General features: G+C 42.7%; 1 protein-coding gene across 4 annotated transcripts in view; it reads right to left on the bottom strand.

The window, feature by feature from the left end:
• TET1 (tet methylcytosine dioxygenase 1) overlaps positions 1 to 19,779 on the bottom strand; it is a 70,999-nt gene that overhangs the window by 10,730 nt on the left and 40,490 nt on the right. For all 4 annotated transcript variants that reach the window (XM_030275596.4, XM_072930800.1, XM_041717093.2 and 1 more), the window contains 5 exons: positions 13,899 to 14,107; positions 12,923 to 13,073; positions 10,424 to 10,513; positions 9,862 to 9,999; positions 2,040 to 2,379 (listed from right to left, as the gene is read on the bottom strand). In XM_030275596.4, coding sequence (XP_030131456.4) covers positions 2,040 to 2,379; positions 9,862 to 9,999; positions 10,424 to 10,513; positions 12,923 to 13,073; positions 13,899 to 14,107 — 928 coding nt within the window. The remainder of the gene's footprint in view (positions 1 to 2,039; positions 2,380 to 9,861; positions 10,000 to 10,423; positions 10,514 to 12,922; positions 13,074 to 13,898; positions 14,108 to 19,779) is intronic.

Genomic DNA, 19,779 nt, shown 5'->3' with positions numbered 1-19,779 from the left:
TCCAGCTGCTAGTATATAAAATAGAAAGGTATTTCACTGAGGGATGCAGAAAATAAACCGATAAAATTAAATAACCATTAATTCCCAATTCACACAGCCCAGTCCTACAAAAACGCTTCCCAGCAGCTGACTGCTGGCATTCAGTTTTTACATAATTGATAAAATTCAGTATGAAATTCAGGCTGTGAATCAGTCAAAATTCTGACCTGCCTTAACCCCATATTGTGATCAAAGGAAAAAGCATATTTATGGCTCTTGTCCATTACAGCAAAAACAGTTACTGAGTTGCAATGATTCATGCATTCCAATAGTGACTCAGAAATTGCCTTCAAAAAAAAAGTATCTGGCAACATGCTCCAGGTAAATCCATCCTTATAAAATGAATTTTGAGTCCTGTGATTTGGCTGTCTTGCACCTTTCATCTAATTGCCTCATTCTACCAGATCTCCGTGCAGGCATCCTTGTTCAGTTTCCGTCAGCTCCTTAACCAGTTTCCAGCCACGGCTGCCTGCTGCTGGCCCTGACTGGGAACGGGCTCCTCCCAGGACAGACTCATCGTGGGCTGGTTCAGCCCACAGCCCATGGGAGCGATGGGGAAGAATCCCATCGACTGGGATGGGCTTTGCACCACGCTCTGCCATGGCTTTACACATGTCTTGCTGGCAGACTGGTACCCCACAGAGAGCTCCTGCTTACTCTCACAGGACACTGTCAGTGTTTTGTCTTTATTCCCTGAACACACAGAATGGTTAATTGTTTTACACAGCGCAGAAGTAGTATTCTTTCTTCTACTCTGTCTCCTCGTAATTTATAAATCAGTGATGAATTAAAAACATTCCTCCCACAGGAATGCAGAAAAGTCAAATGAGATAATGACAGGCACATAGTTAATATGCAGAAACCGCACACTGTATGGGGACATGAGGAGGCTACATCTTTAAAAACCTTTCTATGAAATAAAACACAAAGCATTTAATGACTTTAACAGCCCCCACCTCAGAGCAAGGCCTTTGCCCTAAAGATTTCAAACACAGCATTTGAGAATTGCACTCTCCATCACCTCAGGAGAGAGATGTGTTCTGTGAAAATAAGTTTTAACAACCCTCAGCATTCAATTATGGAAGTGAAGCAAATGGATTTTATTTGTTTTTAAATGTTATTCCCCCCCTACCTCCCCAAAATGAAGATATTCTTTGAAACACATTTACCTGCGTTATTCCTCCCCTTAAAAACGCTACATAGGTCTGGATGTCTCTCATGAAATTCAAAATTACAGCAAATGCGCTAGTTTTCCTCTCTTCTTCCTAACAGGCTGTGCTTTAATTTTGTTTCTTTTTCACCTGCTAATCAGAGAATTTAATTTCATGGCTTCTTCCACCTCTTCCTTCTTTTCTGACTGGCCAGTCCTATCCAACAGCCCTGGCCTTGGAGGGCTGACCCAAGGTGTGTCCCCAGGTATGGCAGCACAGCCCAGCACAGCACTGCCCACGGGGCACAGGAACCAGCACGGCCTCCTGGGGGAGGCACCTGCTGCTGACAGACTGCACCGCCCTGCAAGGGACAATCTGCACTGCCATTTGATAAAACCCGGGGCATTTTACACATCTCTGGCTGTGCAGCAGCCTTCATGCCACTGACAGGGAAGTGTCACAGCTCAGATTCTGAGAAAGCCATTATCTGCCACAGGAAGTGGAGAACACAGTTCTTGTACTTTAAAGTGACACAAATTCAAGTTGCTTATTTAGGTAAACATTCCAAAAGCGTTCTTTCAAGATGGTCAAATTGCCATTATTTGTTAGAATAAGGGAACTTGGAAATACTTCACAGGTGATCACAGACCACCAATAAACTATTTCTGGATGGTCACCTGGGGTTTTCTCTGCCCCATGAGACAACACTGGCTACAGTGACTCGCTCATTAACCCCTAAAATGGAGAATATACAAGTGGTTTATTTTAAAGAGGCTTTTCCCTCCCATCAGATGTGTAAGAGAACACGGAATCAGAACGGACTGGTAGAATTTCCTAAGTATCACTCACCTAAACAATGCAAAGTGTTGCCAAGATTTTCTGGGGCTTCAGTTTTCAGTTTTACTGGTGTTGAATATTTTTTATCTATTAATGGCTGCTTTTCAGTCGGGGTCCTCCTTGTGTCCGGTTTCTTTTTCTTGGTAGCTCTGAGAGGCTCAGCCAACATCCGCACTTCTCTGGGGAACGCTGTGAGCACCTGTATGGCTCCGGCTTTTATCTTGGCTTCCAGGCCCTCTTCAGTGCCAAACTCATCTGTTTGGGAGATCTTGTAGAGAGGCAGCACGTGCAGCTGCTCATCGCTTGGAATCACCCCCACTCTCCGGTTGTCCTCCTTGGTTAAGGTACACACCTGGCAGGAGCAGAATGGGTTACAAATAAACCACACACACAAAACATGAATTACATAACAGCTCAGGCACTCATCCTAGGCTTCACTGCTGACTCCTATTCTATGGCCTCAACACTATGGGGCTTTCAAATGCAAACATCTGACAAATAATTGTTTGATCTATGATGACACAGAAAAACTATTACTACTTTAAGTACTAAGTACTTAAAGCACTGCATCAAGGCACGTGTCTTGGATGAGAAAGTGAAACTTTGTCACAGCTTACAGTATCCACAAATATATGCCAACCTTGGTAAATAATCTCAGCTGTAAATAGACTGTAAAGTTCCTAAGCATTCTGATTATTTTAATACATGCATACATCATTGATGTTCAGATTAATTTTCAAGGATTACAAAATATGAAAAAATATTATTGCATTAAACAAAGTGTCTATGATTTGGAATTTATTCCATTATTTCAAATTGGTTTTGTTTTTGTTTTGGCTGGTAAATGAGAAGACCCCCAAACCAGCACAAACAGTCACTCATACTGCTCTGTATGTTTTGCAAAACACACCTCTGACTCCCTCCCTCTCTCAGCACTTTAACACACAGCTGTAATTAACTCACCGGACCCAGGAAATGTTCTCTTCGACCACTGCCCTACTTCCTGTTATTCTCAGTTGTGAGATCCTGGAGCCCAGAGCAGAGTGCTGATTATCTCCAGTTTGATGAGTGCACATCAGAAATGTGAATAAATATTCCAACTTATTGCAATCATTTTCTTGCTGTCATTATAAATGCTGAACGTTTCCAACACTCTGAGTTCCAGCTGTTACCAACACTAACCCATCCCCTTGAAAGCAGCGCTGACACTGGCACTGCGATCCCTGGTGTTATTCCCAAGGGATGGCAACAGCTCGGTGTGCCTGAGCACTGGTACAAACCTTCACCTTCTGCAGCTTTGGCACTCCCAAGTGACTGCTACATGGCTAGAGAGCCATACGTGGATATGGCTTAGGGAAGCTGCTGTTCCACAGGAGTTACCACCTACACACATAAAGGAACAGGAGCACCATCCAAGGATGAGATGATACTCCCTGAATGGAAGCTTAGCATTCCATCATTCTGTAGGCTGAATCTGATGCCTATCATAAACAGGCAATCCAATTTACCAGAATTTTGTCACCATGCCTAACGTTCCAGGAGAGAAGAATGTTATTATTTAGGGGATGAAAAAAAACAAACTTTTTTTTTTTTTAATAGCACAGCTTTTGCATAAAGGCATCACAAAATTTCTAGAAAAATAAAATTACAAAACCACAAACTAAAAAAATCCTGAACCAAAAAAGTGGTGGCTTGGGCTTTATCAATAGCTCTATGCAAAGCTTGGCAGTTGCAGAGCAGCAAAAGGAGGAAATCTGAGGGGCAGAGAGAAGGAAGAGCTTTTCAGGAGGCAGTTGGAAGGGATGGAGAGAGGGTTCCAAGGCAGTTAGCAGCTGCTTTGTAGCGCTCACTGAGGTACTCACCTCCTTCTGGGCAGCCTCTGCACTGTGAGGCAGATTTAGAAAAAACAACAAGTTGTTCTGTGAGCAGCAATTGGCACCTTGCTTCCTGTGGGCTTCTGCATCCTGAGTCCCACACCCCCAGGCCCAGCAGCGCTCCCTGTCCCGCCCTGCTCTGCCCTGGGCTCGGGGCCACCTCGTCCCCATCCGGCTCCGCTCACTCCACAGTGACACTGCACAGCTCACACACAGCAAGAGGGTCAAACCTCCAGAGACAACTCCATTTCTGCCAAGGGCAGTGACATTTGGCTGAAACTGGTCAGCAGATGCCACATTATTCAGGAAGGATGAGAGAGAGTTGGACAGAGAGCATTATTATATATGAGTGATGTTTTTAGAAAGCCCAGTGCACGCTTCCCTGCTAAATTATAAACAAAAGCAGGAATAAAAGTCAGCATGGGAGGGCCCAGATCCCACTTGTTTGTATCAGAAAATTGGCAGTGATCTTTTAGAATGCCATGTCCTGCTTGTGTCTGGCCCATGCACTAGTTTGAAAGAAGTCCTGAGGATTCAATCCACAATATTTATTATTTTGAAAATTGAGGCCCTCATCCAATTTATAATTATAAATTTCCATGCAGATGCCAACACCCTGTGGAACAAGAAAGATGAAGAACTGTTTTGAGGACCTGAACAAGATGAGGGCTGTACTATATTGACAAAACTATGGTGAAAGTACTTCCAACTCCAGCACACCCTGTATATTAAATACTGACTTCAAATACGTATTAGGAAATTAATGTATAACCAAAATTGTATCCAGATCTGAAGACCAGTGCATCTACAGCCTAAATACCATAACACACATTTTAATACATATATACTTTCACAGTTAGTGCCCCCTTAATATATTTTAACATAAAAGTGAGGGTGCTCGGGCAAACAGGTAACGAAAATAATGATAGGAGAAAACCAGCCATAAATCAAGGTAGTACAGATTAACTAATAACTTGCAGCTAAAGGTGGTAATTCACCAAATGAGAATTATCTGCTTAAAAAAATACTCCAATATTCAAATCTGTGCAAAATATTCCATTAAGGAACTTAGGAGCCATTACTGAGAAGTGAAAAGCAGTATTCTCCATTAGTACTGACATTGCTGCAAACTGACCAAAATTAAACACAAACATGAGAAAGCCATCAAGTCTGTTAAAGGCCATTTATAGCATAAAGCTGCATATCCTGCTACTCTGCTTTTTCCAGAACAGGCAGCTAAATCATCCAGGAGGCTCAAAGGCCAAAGAAATGTTGGCCAAATGGTCTGTTTAGGTTTCCAATGTGCTTGGTGATCAAACTCATTACCTATTCTGGGTTTAATGATGTCATGGTAAAAGTTGCATGTTTATGAAACTTGATTATTATTCCCTTCATTTAAACTTAAAATGCACCAGGAACTCAGTGCAATCCCCTCCAGACAGCCATCTGTAGCCACACAGCTTCCAATGTGTTATTCTGGGTCTCTTTGATCTGCCTGTGTCCTCTTGAACCTCACATGTAGAAATGATGGAGCCTTTTCCACTGTGTTGTAATAACAGATGTTTTACATTCAAGTTTCAGCAGAGCAGTCAAACAGCCTTTCCAAACCTGGGAGATGGAATCAGGTTTACTACACACCCCTCCCTGTGCACAGTGGGTGCCCCTGGGGACCCAGGGACTGCTGCAGCCCTGCCCACCATTATGCATAAAACATCTTTGCTTTTCCTTTGCAGCCAAGACAAACCACGTTGTTCTGTTGGCCTGGTCTACCCTGAACTGTTCTGTATGCTGATCAGAACCAGGGAACCCCAAACTTATTTTCCTTTTTGCCCACTTCATTCCCCCAAGCCATCAGACAAGTGACACAGGTACAGCACAGGAACCTCTCTCTGGGAGCTCACAGGTTAGCAGAGTGAACCTCCCATGTTTTGCCATTTGCACAATAAAAAAACCTAACAAATTCTTCCTTTACAGGCTCAGGGGTTCATCTTTCCTCCTACCTGTGATAAGCTGAAGCACCCATTGCAGCATTTGGTACTGCTGCAGCCCCCACAGTGAGCGGGGAGTGCACAATGTGGTGTAAGCATTCACAGACATCCTGCCGGGCTGCAAAGGCCTGGAGCCCTGTGCCAGCGCTGTGATGGGCTGTGCCTGCCAAAGTACAGCAAGGTATGGCAAAAGAGAGGGTTTGGGGGTTTTAGCTGAACACCAAAGAGTTTGTTGACAGACTGTGTTTGTCAATACTTAGCTCTACTGCCAGTAATAAATTTCATAATGTAGGTGCCCTCAAAGCATAAATTTATCTTCCATCCCCTCTTCCCAATGTCTGCTGCAGACTGTGTGGCACCAGGGATCAGACAGAACTGCAGCTGGTCTCTCTCCTTCCTCACCCCAGCAACAAGGGCACCCTGCCTCCTTGGATGAGCAACACCCACACACAAGCTGCAGAACCAGCATTTTTGTCTCAGTCTCTTTTAAATGCCAAAAAGAACACTGCCAGTGCCTTAAACGGATTCCCACAGGTATGAAGAACATGACCCTTCACAGCTAATCTTATAAAGAAACAAAAGTACTTACATTTCACAGGCTCCATCAATAACTATAAAGCTTTTATTTGTGTTGCTTATTTAGCTTCATTACCATAAAGAACATGCACCCTAACACTGCAGCTGTAACATACATCAGTGGCCCATAGGAGAATGTTAAGAGATGACAAAAAAGTCTAAGTAAAAATGAATGGTATATTTATTGCCTTAAAGGCTCTTTAAAAAACTCAATTGCTAGGCAGAAATTATTTTTGCTTCTTTCAGACAAACACATTAGTTTACATCTCTGTAGAACTGTCATTCTACTACCGAGCAAGCAGGGAGTGTTTGTTTTTAGCTTTCTACCAGAAGCAGTGTAAATTCAGAGCTTGACTTTGCTAGCCAGGAACAATGTTTAGCAACTCAAATCTTCAGTGGTAATTACCATGTATTGGTAATCCCCGATTTGTTTAAGTTAAGGTGTACTATTCTCTCTTGTATCTCCAGAGGGCATTTCCAAGACACTCCCACTGCTAACACAAACTTTACAGGATTATTAATTTTCAGAGTCACATACAAATAATGCAGCTGATCAAACACACATACTGAGAAAAATGCAAGAATGTTTCAAAATATATTCTTTTAAGTGTACAATAAATTTATTCCTTACTATTAACCTCATTTAAGTCCTTTGCTGAACTTATGTCTGGTTTAAACAATTTGAATAGACTCTGGTTTTCTTTTCTTTGGGTGCCCCATGCAGAATTCCTGTTCTACTTGCAGTAAAAGTGATTTACCAATGATGAAGGGAGAAAACAAAAAGGTGGCACAATAAGAGAGCCAGCAGCATTTGCAATTATCACTTACAAGGCATTTACTTTAACCATTTTAGCCTGGAAGAACTTTCAGTTTTAGAAATTTTTTGAGTTCCTGTAAGGAGAAAGGGAAGAAATCTCTAACACCACTAACGAGGGCCAAGATGACAAGTACACCGATAGGGACTTCAAAATGTAAGGCGTGACAAGCAGTTAAAAAAACAAGTGAAAAATAGTAAAGTCATGGATGCTAGAGGTTTTTAGTGCAGTGCAAAATGTTCTCATTCTGTTCATTACCACATTAGGAGAAAGCAATCTCTGTGAGAACTGTCACCTCAGAATTGTATTTGCACTCAGTACATTTTACAGACAAAATATGTCAACAGTTATGTAAATATCCCCTCCATCATTATGATCAGTGATTTACAAGAAATCATCATGTATTTTAAGCTAATTATGCAGTCACACAGCACCTTCTGAAATGAGACAGGAATGCAGGAGGTGCTGGTATCATGTATACTAATTTCTTTTTGTATTCTTACCAATAGATTTCCTATGGTAGTACCAGACTTGGTTATAAGCCAAAACTAACTAATTTTGATTGTCATGGAAATCTGGACTGAAGCAAGCCCAGAATGTCCTGCCACCTTGTTTGCAAAACCCAACATTTTCTGCTTTAGGCTTCCAATCCATGTGACTGTAACTGTGCACAGACAGGGAACAGCAAACACTGTGTGTCCTGTGACCACAGGCACAGCTCCTCACTGGGGAGGCTGCACAGACACCACGAGCTAACTCCCAACTCCAATTCACCTTCATAGTGCTCCAATTCAAGCAGGTACACTCAAGTGTTGATACTTACAGCTGTTTTCTATTTACAAACAGCCCCTTGCTGCAAGTATACTAAAATAAAGAAAAATCCTGTCTAAATAAAGAGAACACAGGTATGCAGCATTTATTTGTGAGCGAGCTACCCATGCAAACCAGATTGCAAGGCAGAGTTTTCAGCAGTTAGAATTGGTTGGTCACATTCTGCAAAACTGACAAAATTTGGTAGAACTTGGTAGCAAGTGATAATGATAAGCATACAACGACCTTCCACAAGCTGTAATGTTCTATGCTTCTGAGACTTGGAATTACTTGAAAACACACCACATAGAATCCATGAAGTATCAACACCAGCAAGATCATGTGAAGCTGAAATGACAGCAGGTGCTTACAGATAAATCCAGTTGTAGAAATATTCCCTAATACATTCCTCAAAAAAGGTTTCACTGTTTCTCCAGGTGCTTCTGGCCATAACTTATGACTTTTTTTGGGATCCATTATGGCAAAATTTGTAGCAGACTTAGCTGCCATTTCATCTCTAATTTAAGAGGTAATAGAGCACTTAAATTATTCTTTTCAGAACATCTAAACTTCATCAAAAAGCAAATGTACTTTGTCAGACAAGGAGGTCTCATTTTCAAGTTTAGAATCTTTAAGGGCATCAAATTCCTATGCTTCAGAAGCAATTCTGCCATGCATACTTCCAACACTAAGCAAAAATAATAGTCTGTTGAGGACTGGCATTCCTGGTGGATTCCATAGTTGCTTCCATACTTGAAAGGAATGAACATTTTCTCCCTTTACAAGCACAAAATTAACATTAAACAATTGTACCAGTCACTTCATTGCTGTCACATACAAATGCTCAGTGTTAACTATAGGTGCAAATGCAACACTTTACTGAATCACAGTAACACAATAATTCAGTTTGCATTTCCAAAAAAAGAAAAAATTCTAGAGTAAGCAGAGCTTTTAGATAGATTTTTTTCAAGATATACATCCTTTGATAGAAAAGTTTCTCTTGTTACCTGTACTGCTGCGCAAGAAGCCACCCTCATTATTCAGAGCACTGTGATGCTTCAGCTGCTCAAAGAATACTGCCAATTTTTTCTGCTTTGATCTTGTCTTTCTTCAACACTACGGTCTTAATTTCTAGAAGATCACTTAACTGAGTAATTTCCAATCAATTTTCTCACTGGCAATCCATCAACGTATTTCATACAACAGCCACACCAATCTGTTGGTTTTCCATTCACACTGAGATTTAAAGACTGTAGTGGTTACCTGGCTCCACCACAATCCATACTGTCTACTTCCTGACCTGGAACTACATTAACATGAAACCTGCTAAGCACCTAGTGCAAGAAAGTGAATTTGATGAGTCTGGGAGAGGTAAGTTACTAATTAATTTGTTTGCTTTAGCTCTTCCTCTACAGAGATCTGTACAGCTCCTTGGTTAGACAATTATTTGCCTTTAACACCAGCTCTTTCCCAGGAATAACTTATCTGCCCTCTGCCCAGGCCTCTCCAAAGGACCAGGAGTCTTTACAGAATGAAGGTATTTTGTAGGAAGGATCAGTCCCATCCCCTTTTTGATCTATTATGCAATAAAATTAACTGATGTCCTCTGTAGACAGTAACAAATCTATGCAAATAAGATGGGCATGGATAAATGGCAACAAGCAGTTAATTTTGAAGCAACGTCAAAACCGTGATGGAACTGAACCCACAAGCAGCTCCCTGGAGCCTGCAGTCACAGCAGCCAGAGCACAAGCGAGAGCTGTGTACGTACCACGGTGCTGCCGTTGTGCATGTTGTGGGTGTCCTTGTGGGCGTGGGCACAGAAATCGATGCACGCCGTGACCCCGGAGAAGGGCCGGCCGTCCTTGCAGCCCAGCCGGCAGTCGGGGCCCATGTGCTCGTTTTCCACCTGAAAGGAGAACACACTACAGCCACTGGGCACGGCAGCGTGCCTCTGCAACCCCACAGCCACCAACAGCTTTGTGACAGAATCAAGGCAGCCAGGCAGGCTCAGTGATTCCCATTTGCCTATGGAACATCTGTGGCTGGACACCAGCAAGATAATCAGGTCAGTCACACTCCAAATGTCTTGGATAGTAAAAACATTTTATTTACAGTATTCTCTCTAAGCATTTTTCACATTTAAAAATACAGTGCTACTTAAGCACCATAAGTAGCTTAAGTACCTCAAGTAAAGAGGGGCTGTGTATGGAAACCTGCCAAATGCACTGGGATTCACGGCCACAGGGAGGGCTGCAGCTCCACCCAGAACACGCTCTGGGACTGCTCCTCGGATTGAAACTCTTTATCAGAGCTGGATCTCACGCACCCACCTGGTTCTGGAAAGCTTCTGGAGCCAGCTTCTTATAAACCGGAGCCACATCAGTAGCTAACGTTTGCAAATTATTTTCAAGAAGTTCCTCCTGCAGGGAAAGGCAACATTCAGTGCTGCAGTTAGCTTTGAAAGAATCTCAGCCAGTTTAGAGATGCCCAACAGGTCAGCTTCTACCTCATATTTTATTAAACTGACTTCTGTTCTGCTGCCCTTTGTCACTAACCATAAAGGTCTGCTTTTGCATGACTAAATCACCAAAGCTGTTAAACAGAAATCAGCCAAATAACAATAGAGGGTACCTGCTAGGTCACAGCAACCCAGCACACAGGAACTAATTTCTGCACCATTTTCCATATGCAGTCAAGGAGTGAGGTATGTTGCACACAAAACCAGAAGTAACATCCAGAGGAGAAAAATCACACCCCAAGCTGAGTGGGGATGGAAGCCCACGTTTTCTGTTAATGTTTTGCTTATGGGGCCTTAGCCTATGCAGACACACCATGCAAGAAACTCCTAACAGCATTTATCTTCAGTTCTCAGGTCTTCTCTCATACTGCAGCAGAAATTTCAGCAGGAACATTTGTTAATTGTTTTGTTCTTTGGAGGGGCAAAAATCAGGACTTAATGGAAATAACTACTAGATTCAGAAATAATATTCCCTTTTTTAGGCTAATCCATATAAACAGAGAATTAGTTAGGTGGGCTTCTACCACAGTGTCATATTTAAGCTCTTATTTGTAGAAACAATCCCTAAATTCCTACCCTGTGCTTTTGCTTTTCCAGGAAAATTACCAACCAACTGGGAAAGCAGAGGGCAGTGACAGACTCCCTAATTTTTTTTCTTCCAAGGACCAAGCTTTGAGAGACAACTGCAGCTTCAGTTTCTCACAGTGCATAGTGGCAAAATGAAGCAAGCTGTAATTTTTTGTTTAAAAAACCCACTTATCACCACACACTATAAACACCAACATACATAAACACCAGGTGACTTCACTTTTTTCAATGGGCTATTACATTACAAGATGATACTGTATTTTTAACTTGTACTAAACCCAGTTTTATCAGCTGTAAATGGCTACCACAAGATTTTCTGAACCACATTAGCTAATGTATCCTTAATTATCTATCCTACCAGGAGGATATCTATCTTAGGAACCATTCTTTCCTCAGTATATTACACCCTTAACCTCATCTTATTCAGCATCAGAAACCTATAAAGAAAATGTGTGCACAGAATGCTCCATGCATAGCATTATACAGGGGGAGAACCTAAGCACACAGGCAGTGGCAAAAGACAGAGAAGGAATGGGATCCCTAAAATGGAAGAATGCCCAATAAATACATTATCCTATAAAGTAGAAGTTTATAAAACAAACTCCCTCTTGAGACTAGGAGAGCTGGGTTTGGCTGTAGAGCCTCAGGAAGGTGTTCAGAGAGGAGGGCAGAGGGGCAGTGTGCTGTCTGAGGCAGAAGCCCCACCTCGTGCTCGAACGAGGTTTGTGAGCACCCACAGTGCCATGGACTCCACATGGCTGGAGGAGACTGGGGGCTTGCACTCAGTGCATGAGAAATGCTTCATAAACGCTTTTAGGACAACAAGTCAGGAGCTGGGAGCAGTATTTACCTGCAGTGAATCAAGTGACACCTATCAAGAAAGAAGGGATGTTTCACACTGTGTGCACATAGAAAGATTACTGCAGGGTAACTCCAACAGAGAAACTGCGTGCCCAACAGTGCCCAAAACATGTCAGCCATGCGAGGAAAAATGTGGTACTTTTACCTAGGAGATCCATAGGGAAGTGGGGTAACACACACCTACAGTCAGAAAAAAAGGCACTTTGGAGTCACCCTAAGAAGTCTCTGTTCACCAGGCAGTGGTTACCACTTACAACACTTTTATTCCTACTTCAGGAAAATATTTTCAATGTCAAGGAACTAACATGGCTGGAACTTTATGGCATCACTAACACTCTTAAGCAGCAATTATGGTATAATTTCACTGCATTGCAATTGAGTGTATTCATTCCTTTGAAACTATTTTAAAAAACATGCTGTCCACAGGAAAAACCACTTTATTCTTGGTGACAGAAGGAGCCCAGGCTGTCAGCTGGTCCTACAACAGTGGGAAGGCAGTGCAACCCCAACGTACAACATTTTCTGTGTCAAGGCAAAAGGCCTGAAACCCTGAGCCGCAAGCTTGGCCCTTAGAATAAGGCCTTTACTTCCAAAGAATAAAAATTTCACACAGAGTTACATACTGAGCTAAACTGCATGCAGAAAAGCATTAAGAATAATTTTATAGTTCATAAATATATAGTAATTATTTCACTGAATGAAATCTCACTGTCATTTATTCTAAATACTACAGTTATAAAAACGTTGTTGGGTGTGAGTCTGTGGTAAGTTACACACATGTGGGAGAAAGAAGGGGTGGAGAACATCTAGTTCTGAAAATCATCAGAAAAGGCATTTTGATAAAAAACCAAATAAATCTTACTTGTTTAGGGTCATCAGTGAGAAGCCTAAATTTCCTGGGGTTTTTGCTCCTGGCAAACTTACAGCCATTGAAATACATACTCCATGAACAGCCAAATGAGAATGATGCTCCACAAGTTTCTGGGTCAAGTCCTTGACATGCACAAGTACGACTACAAAAGGAAATAAAAACGTATCAGGTCAGCTGGCAACACAGCTCTTGGGTCTGGGGTTTTATTTAGGTCAGTGCTATTTTGCTATTTATTTTATAATGCAGAGCATAACAAAGAAATTTGTGAAATTCACGGTTTAACGAGGTATTTTGTTTTAAGAAAATACTCCTGTGTAGAGGGCTGACTTTTCTCCTTGAAAACAGTCTCAAGTTCCTCAACATCCAATTCTGGGACAGAAATATAAACAGTTACAGCTATATAAATACACCCATGCATTCATTTTGACTTCTCCAGCTGGATAACCTCTTCAACCAAGAAACTAGCCCTGTTGCTTAAAGTTATCCCAAATGCATTAGTTCTTGTGTTATGTGCAGCAAAACCATTAACTCCTAATTGATTTGAGTTTCTGAGTAGACCCTTTAAGAACACAAGCATTAGATTCAGGTCCCCATACAGCTCTCAGAGTCTGTTAAATGTGGACTACACAAGAATCAGCACATAGGCAGCACTGCAGGTGCAACATATTCTCTAATCAATTAAACTAAATTTCTCTCAGAGACACAGAAAGGAAGATCCTAGTTTTGAGTGTTCAACCTCACATCTACTTTAGGGAGTCACAGCCCCCCTTCCTGGGAGCTCTCTTAGCACTGCTGTGTGTGCACAGGGCACGCTGCACGGAGCCAGGAGCTCCCAGGGAGAGCCTTTTGGCCAGGAAAGGCCAGGAGCGAGGTGCAGGCCTGGAAGGGCAGCCGCTGGTCTGAGGTTTTAGATGCACGGGGGAGCTCCTGCTGCCAGAACGCTGCAGGGCTCCCGGGCAGGACTCACTCTTCGTTGAGGGCGCAGCGGCGGCTCGTGGGACAGCCGTACTTGCGCAGGCTCTGGGTCAGCTCCTTGTACAGCGTGTCCGCCAGGAGGTGCGGGATCCCCTCCCAGGCCAGGATCAGGATCACGATCACGGCCGTCTGGCAGTGGTGCCCCGCACGCTGCCGGACCAAGCACAGCAACTTCTCCTCATCGCTGCTTCTTCGGATCACCTGGAAGAATCATTTGGATTATTCTTTGCTAAGCACAGGCATCACCTCAGGAGCTGCTCTTCTCTGGGGCAAGTAAGGCCTGGAAAAGCAAGAAATGCTGCCCAGAGAGCATCCATTGCAAGCAGGAGTGGGACAGCATCGCACACTCATCTCTGGTGTAGAACATGATTTTGTCTTGCTTTTTTCCCTGCAGTAGAAATAGCAGTACATTTTACAGGAGGAGCAATAGACGATGCATTACAAGGAAAATAACCACTAGAAGGAGAACCCCGAGAACCTAACATTACCTTGAAAATACAACAAAAAACGTAGTGCCAAATGCTCCAGAAGGCAGGTACCTGAAAACACACTCCCAAAGCACAGATGGGCATGTGCTAGGGCAGCTACCAGTGTTACAGGTCAGTATCTAAGATGGTTCCCACCTTGCAAAGAAAAATTAGAAGAAAACAATGAAACAGACTGTGCTCTTAGTGAGGGAAGGAATGTGATTTTTCAGAATATATCCCTAGACTACCTATATCAAGTTCTTAGAGTGATGAAGCTTTTACTAACCTGTGTGATACACAGAGCAACCTTATTCCTCAGACACAAACTAACCAGTATGGAACAGTACAGTACACCACTGAATAAAAGTGGGAAAAATTAGTCCTACTCCCACATATTTAGGTATTTGTCACAATCTGAAACAGAGCTGCATTTAAGACTACCAAAAATGCATTAAAACTAGGTAGTACTAGAATATAGTATTTGAAAACAGGTTTATTTATTCATCCAATGTGTTTTAGCCAGCACAGCCTGCACAAAGCCTCCAGCAATGGTGTCAACTTTGCAGTGTGAAGCTTTGAAGCCCACAGGCCTGTCCCTCTCGGACGCAGTAGAGGCTCCATCCTCCTCAGCCCTGTCTGGGGGAGGCTGAGGACCTGAGTGGCTCTCACTGTGTGTGCCCAAGCCTCTCTGCAGGCTCCACTGCAACCCACCTGCTCCAGGCATGCAGCTGCTCAGCCCAGCCTTCACCCAGCACCCTCTCGACCAGCAGAGCTCCTACAGGTAACAGACAACAGCACTGGGCATGGACCAGGAAAGCAGGAAGGCAACAGTTCACTTGCTCTTTCAATACCTCCAAATATCTGAGCAGTCAGGCAGATTCCCTATTGGACTGATGTCAAATTTGCTTTGCTGCCAGATGTGCAGCTGTCATTCACATGTGACCCCTCAGCCTGATCACCACTGAATATCTAAGTCACTTGGACTCATTAAAAGCAGGGACTAAAACACACTTGCAATTAATCTGCAAGTGAAAAGGTGTGCAACAGATGAACAGTAGGAGAGAGCATCTGTGAAGGCTGAGCAGGAAGAAGCAAGCCTAAAGTTTGTGTCAAGAGATAAAGTATGGCCCTTCTAAAGTTAATTATATACTCTTACAGTCAGTTTTAAGCTGAATGAGAATATGAGTAAATGCCTCTGATAGACCATTCCTCAAAAGGAGTCTTGGTTGTAACTCCCCAGCAGTTCAGTACCTTTTATAAAGAAAAATAATCCAACTCACTCACATTTAGGCAAGGTTTACAGAAATCTGTTACGCTGATACATAATACAGGTTACTCATGTCAATGTGAGTTTTACATTTCTGAGGCAGCACAGTTCCTTCAAGCCAGAACAACTTAATTTTGTTACTCAGTGTGAAATGATGTTTCAGTTTTCTTTTTAAATTTTCAAAAAAAAATTTATTCCTAGGCTATAACTTCAATAGCACAGTGTGGTACTGTACAACATCAGGTTGCCCTTTTTAAGTTCTCTTATACCTTTAAACTACAAAGAGTGTCCAGAAAAAATTACAAATGAACACAAAGAAAATATATAGCTGCCTTTAAACCAAGACCACATTTTCCTGGAGTCAATGTAGCTGGAATTTGCTTCATTATGTACATAGCAGAGAATCCAGGACTCTTACTGGACCTCAAAACATTTTAGAGGCATTTCCCTCAACTTTGAGGCCACAAAGGCAGCAAAGGGATTTATGTGTTGTGTGAATGTCACTTCTGCAGGTCAGGTTACACCATGTGGAGCCCAGCCAGCTGTGCAGCCTGGCCCCGGGGATCAGGCACTTCTCCCAGCTGGAACAGGCTCAGAGGAGCCCACTGCAGCAGAGCAGCCCCACGGGCAGGGACAGCGCAGCAGAGCTGGAGCCAAGCTGCTTCCCATGGCAACTCAGGGTGCCCTGCACATGCTACCCTGACATTCTCACTGAAGTACTAAACCGAGTAATAATGATAAATCTGCAGCAATGCCTCACTCCATGTACAGAAAAGCAGTTCTGAGCAGGGCAACCAAACTCTGGAGTGTTTCCTCAGACAGGGAACAATGCAGAAATCAGCTGGCAAACCTTGTATCCTAAGATTTTTGGTATTACTCATGATTTCTGTGATGTAGTTAGCAACAGTGATAAAGTAAATAATTTAAGACTTCTGTTTGTTTAATTTTGGTCCCTAATGAATTTAAAAGGCATGAGAAAGTAAACATCTGTTAAGTGGGAAAACTTAAAAGCTAAAGATTTTATTTTCCCATTCTAAAATCCTTCTCCTGCAATTGCTTTTCCACACAAGCTAAACATGACTGACTGTCTGACTCACGTTGAAAAAATAACATAATCAACAAAACAGACTTGAAAAAAGTTTGTAAAGCACTATGTAACACTTAAACGCAATAAGCAATAGCATCAGCCTCAAGTTGTCCCAAGGATGGTTTAGATTGGATATTAGGAACAATTTCTTCACAGAAGGGACTGTCAAGCCTTGGCACAGGCTGCCCAGGGCAGCCGGGAAGTCCCCATGCCTAGGGGAATTTTAAAGACATGCAGATGTGGTGTTTAGGGATGTGGTTTAGTGTGGACTTAGCAGTGCTGGGTTAATGATGGAACTCAGTGATCCTAGAGGGCTTTTCTAGCCTAAATGATTCTGTGCCATGGTCAGCTTCTTGGAAGTATGCAGGGCCAGATCACCCCTGAGCTCATTTCAGCAAGCACTCAATGTCATCAGTGCTACGTATCCATCAAGACTCCCATATGAACAATGAATAATCTGTTTCAGCTGCAACACAACTTCAGGAAAGATCAAAACCTAACAAACTTCTCCACAAAGCTCAACTGATCACCATTGGTCCTGCTCTGTACTCAGTGACAAGGCTACCCACTCCCTCACCTGTGTGTGAACATCACCATGGCTGGGACAAAAGGGAACACTGATATGGGACACAGCCCCTCCCACAGAGCTTCCTTGGAGCACACAGTACCATCCTTTGTCATGCTTGTAGGCTGCTAATCTGGGCAGGGTGCTCCGTTATTTTGACCATTTTTAAACCCAGTTTTGTCCCTCCCTCTGATGCTGTAGTTGTGCACACACCACTACCATGTTCTGCATTCCTACAGCTATCCAGGTGTCTTTGTTGATGTGTACATCCAAAGGAAGGCAGCAACTAAAGTAATTAATTTTATCAGCTAGCCCAGAGAGTCTCAAACAGCAGAACATGAGAATATGAGCAAGCCTCCAAGGTGAGCCACAGCTAACTTAGACATAAACACAATCAACAGATCTTAGGGCAACACACCACAGCTACATCTTTTTCTATAGCCACAAAGGTCTAGCCTTAACCCAATTTTCTTATCAGAAAGCATGAACCAAAAGCTACAGCTTATTTATTGAAGCGGTGCCTTATCCAGCAAAATTTACTCCAGCAATTTAGCAACAAGTTATTGGATAAACAAGAGAAGTTAAGATTTTTCACACCTTTATATGAAAGGATAGTCAAGAGACAGAAAGGGATTCTAAAAATTGCAGAGTTCAAGAACAAGGTCAGAGCAGCAGACTGCCCCGCCTTATCCTGAGCCTGACTAACAGCAGATGCCTATGGATGAGCAAAAAAGGCACTGGGATGTGGAGACTGTTCTCAGTGAGGACAGGCACCTTCCAGCCACCCACCTAGCAGCTCAGGGGATGTGCTCTCTCCCAGCTTTTTAAGGATTTGCCTTTTCTGCACTTCTCCACTCATTTTTAAATCTATGCAGCAATTTGCCACCCACTAAGTTACCAGGAAAGTTTAACTACAGATTATGTGCAAGAAAAAAACATTGTCTTTTCCTCATGTATAGCTTGCTCCCTGCCAGTGCCCTCTAGCTTTGATCCAGGATGAGACTGGGTAAGACACTGTTCTTCAGCTCTCTGTGCCACTGGAGACTTTAGAGAGCCCTGCTTTCTCCTCTTTCTCCTCCCCTTCCCACCCTGCCAGGCTGCTGAGCCTGCACCTGCCTTTCCCAGCTCTGCTGTGCTTCCTGCAGATGGGAGACCAGACCCAGACAGCCTGAAGGGCAACACACTTTCTCACAGAGGCAGAACTATGGTCCATGACTTCTCTGTTCGTCCCCAATTAATTCTCACCTGTTTGTTTTGCTGTTTCCATCACACATGAACAAGTTGATGTCTAATGAACCATTATCTGGAGCACTAACAGTGCTCCATCACTGTGTATAAGAAACCACAACACTGTTTTTTTTGTGGGACTTTATATTTATCAAGTGAGTATCAGCTATTATTTTAATGGCCATTTGTTATTTGTTCTGATTGCAAGTCCTTCCTGCTCTTCATTATGCCTGTCCCTCCTCTTCATTATCCTAAACAACTTCTTATCATCAGCAGTTTGGCTCCTGTCTCCCACTTTTTCCAATCGATTTCTAAATGGTTTGCAATTAATAGTATCAGTAAAGTTACACTATCAATAAAACCTGCTTCAGCTGTCCAAATGCTCAAGTTCTACTTCCTTGGCAGGAGCTCTAGAACAAGGAATAAAACACTGTGAATGTCCCGAGACATAAGCCAGTCTATCTAAATTAGCACATACATGACTTACCAAAGTAGCTAAGAGTCAGCCTGCAGAAGCTCAGTGCACCAGATGCTGAATTACCACATGGATGAGAAATTGCTTTCCAATTACCTTCACCAGAAGAGCTGTGTTAACTTTAACATGATAGAAAGCAGACACCGCTAGCAAAGAGCACAAAATTTTAACTGTGTTAAATAAACTCCTGTAAATTACTGGATAAACCTCACCCAAAACAACAGAACCAACAAAAAGGTCCTTTTTAGGCATTTTTCCTCTCCACGTGGTTCCGCTGCAGTATTCCCTCCATCCCATTCTGAATTTCTCAGTAAAATAAACTATGACTGCTTTGCAGGGTATAAACAATTGATTTGAAAGTGAGAACATACTTAACTGTTCCCTGTAATTTCCTGAAATAGGAAACTCATTTACAACACTGTGGCTTCAAGTTTTCTAACCTGCAGATTTTGCCTCCAGAGTCTGTGTATGGAGATCCCTCAACACACGACAAGATCCTACTAAGTTACAATTCCTTAATAATTAATAATACAATTCCTTCCACCAGTACAAGGTGCTGTCCAAACCTGCTGCTGTTCTGACAGGTGGTGCTGTGACAGACAGCAGGACAAATGGCCCAGCTTGTCACAGAAGTGAGTCTGCCCTCCTTTTTCCTAACTGCCCTTTAAACACGCACTAAATCACATTAAAACCGTTTTCTTACTGGAAAATGTTACAGACTTTTATTCTCAGCATGTCTAAGAGATATTAAAATGGAAATTTCACTTTGCTGAATTCTCTCTTCT

This window comes from Taeniopygia guttata, chromosome 6 (assembly GCF_048771995.1).
Source record: "Taeniopygia guttata chromosome 6, bTaeGut7.mat, whole genome shotgun sequence".
NCBI lineage: Eukaryota > Metazoa > Chordata > Aves > Passeriformes > Estrildidae > Taeniopygia > Taeniopygia guttata.
This window is presented reverse-complemented; position numbering and strand designations above follow the sequence as displayed.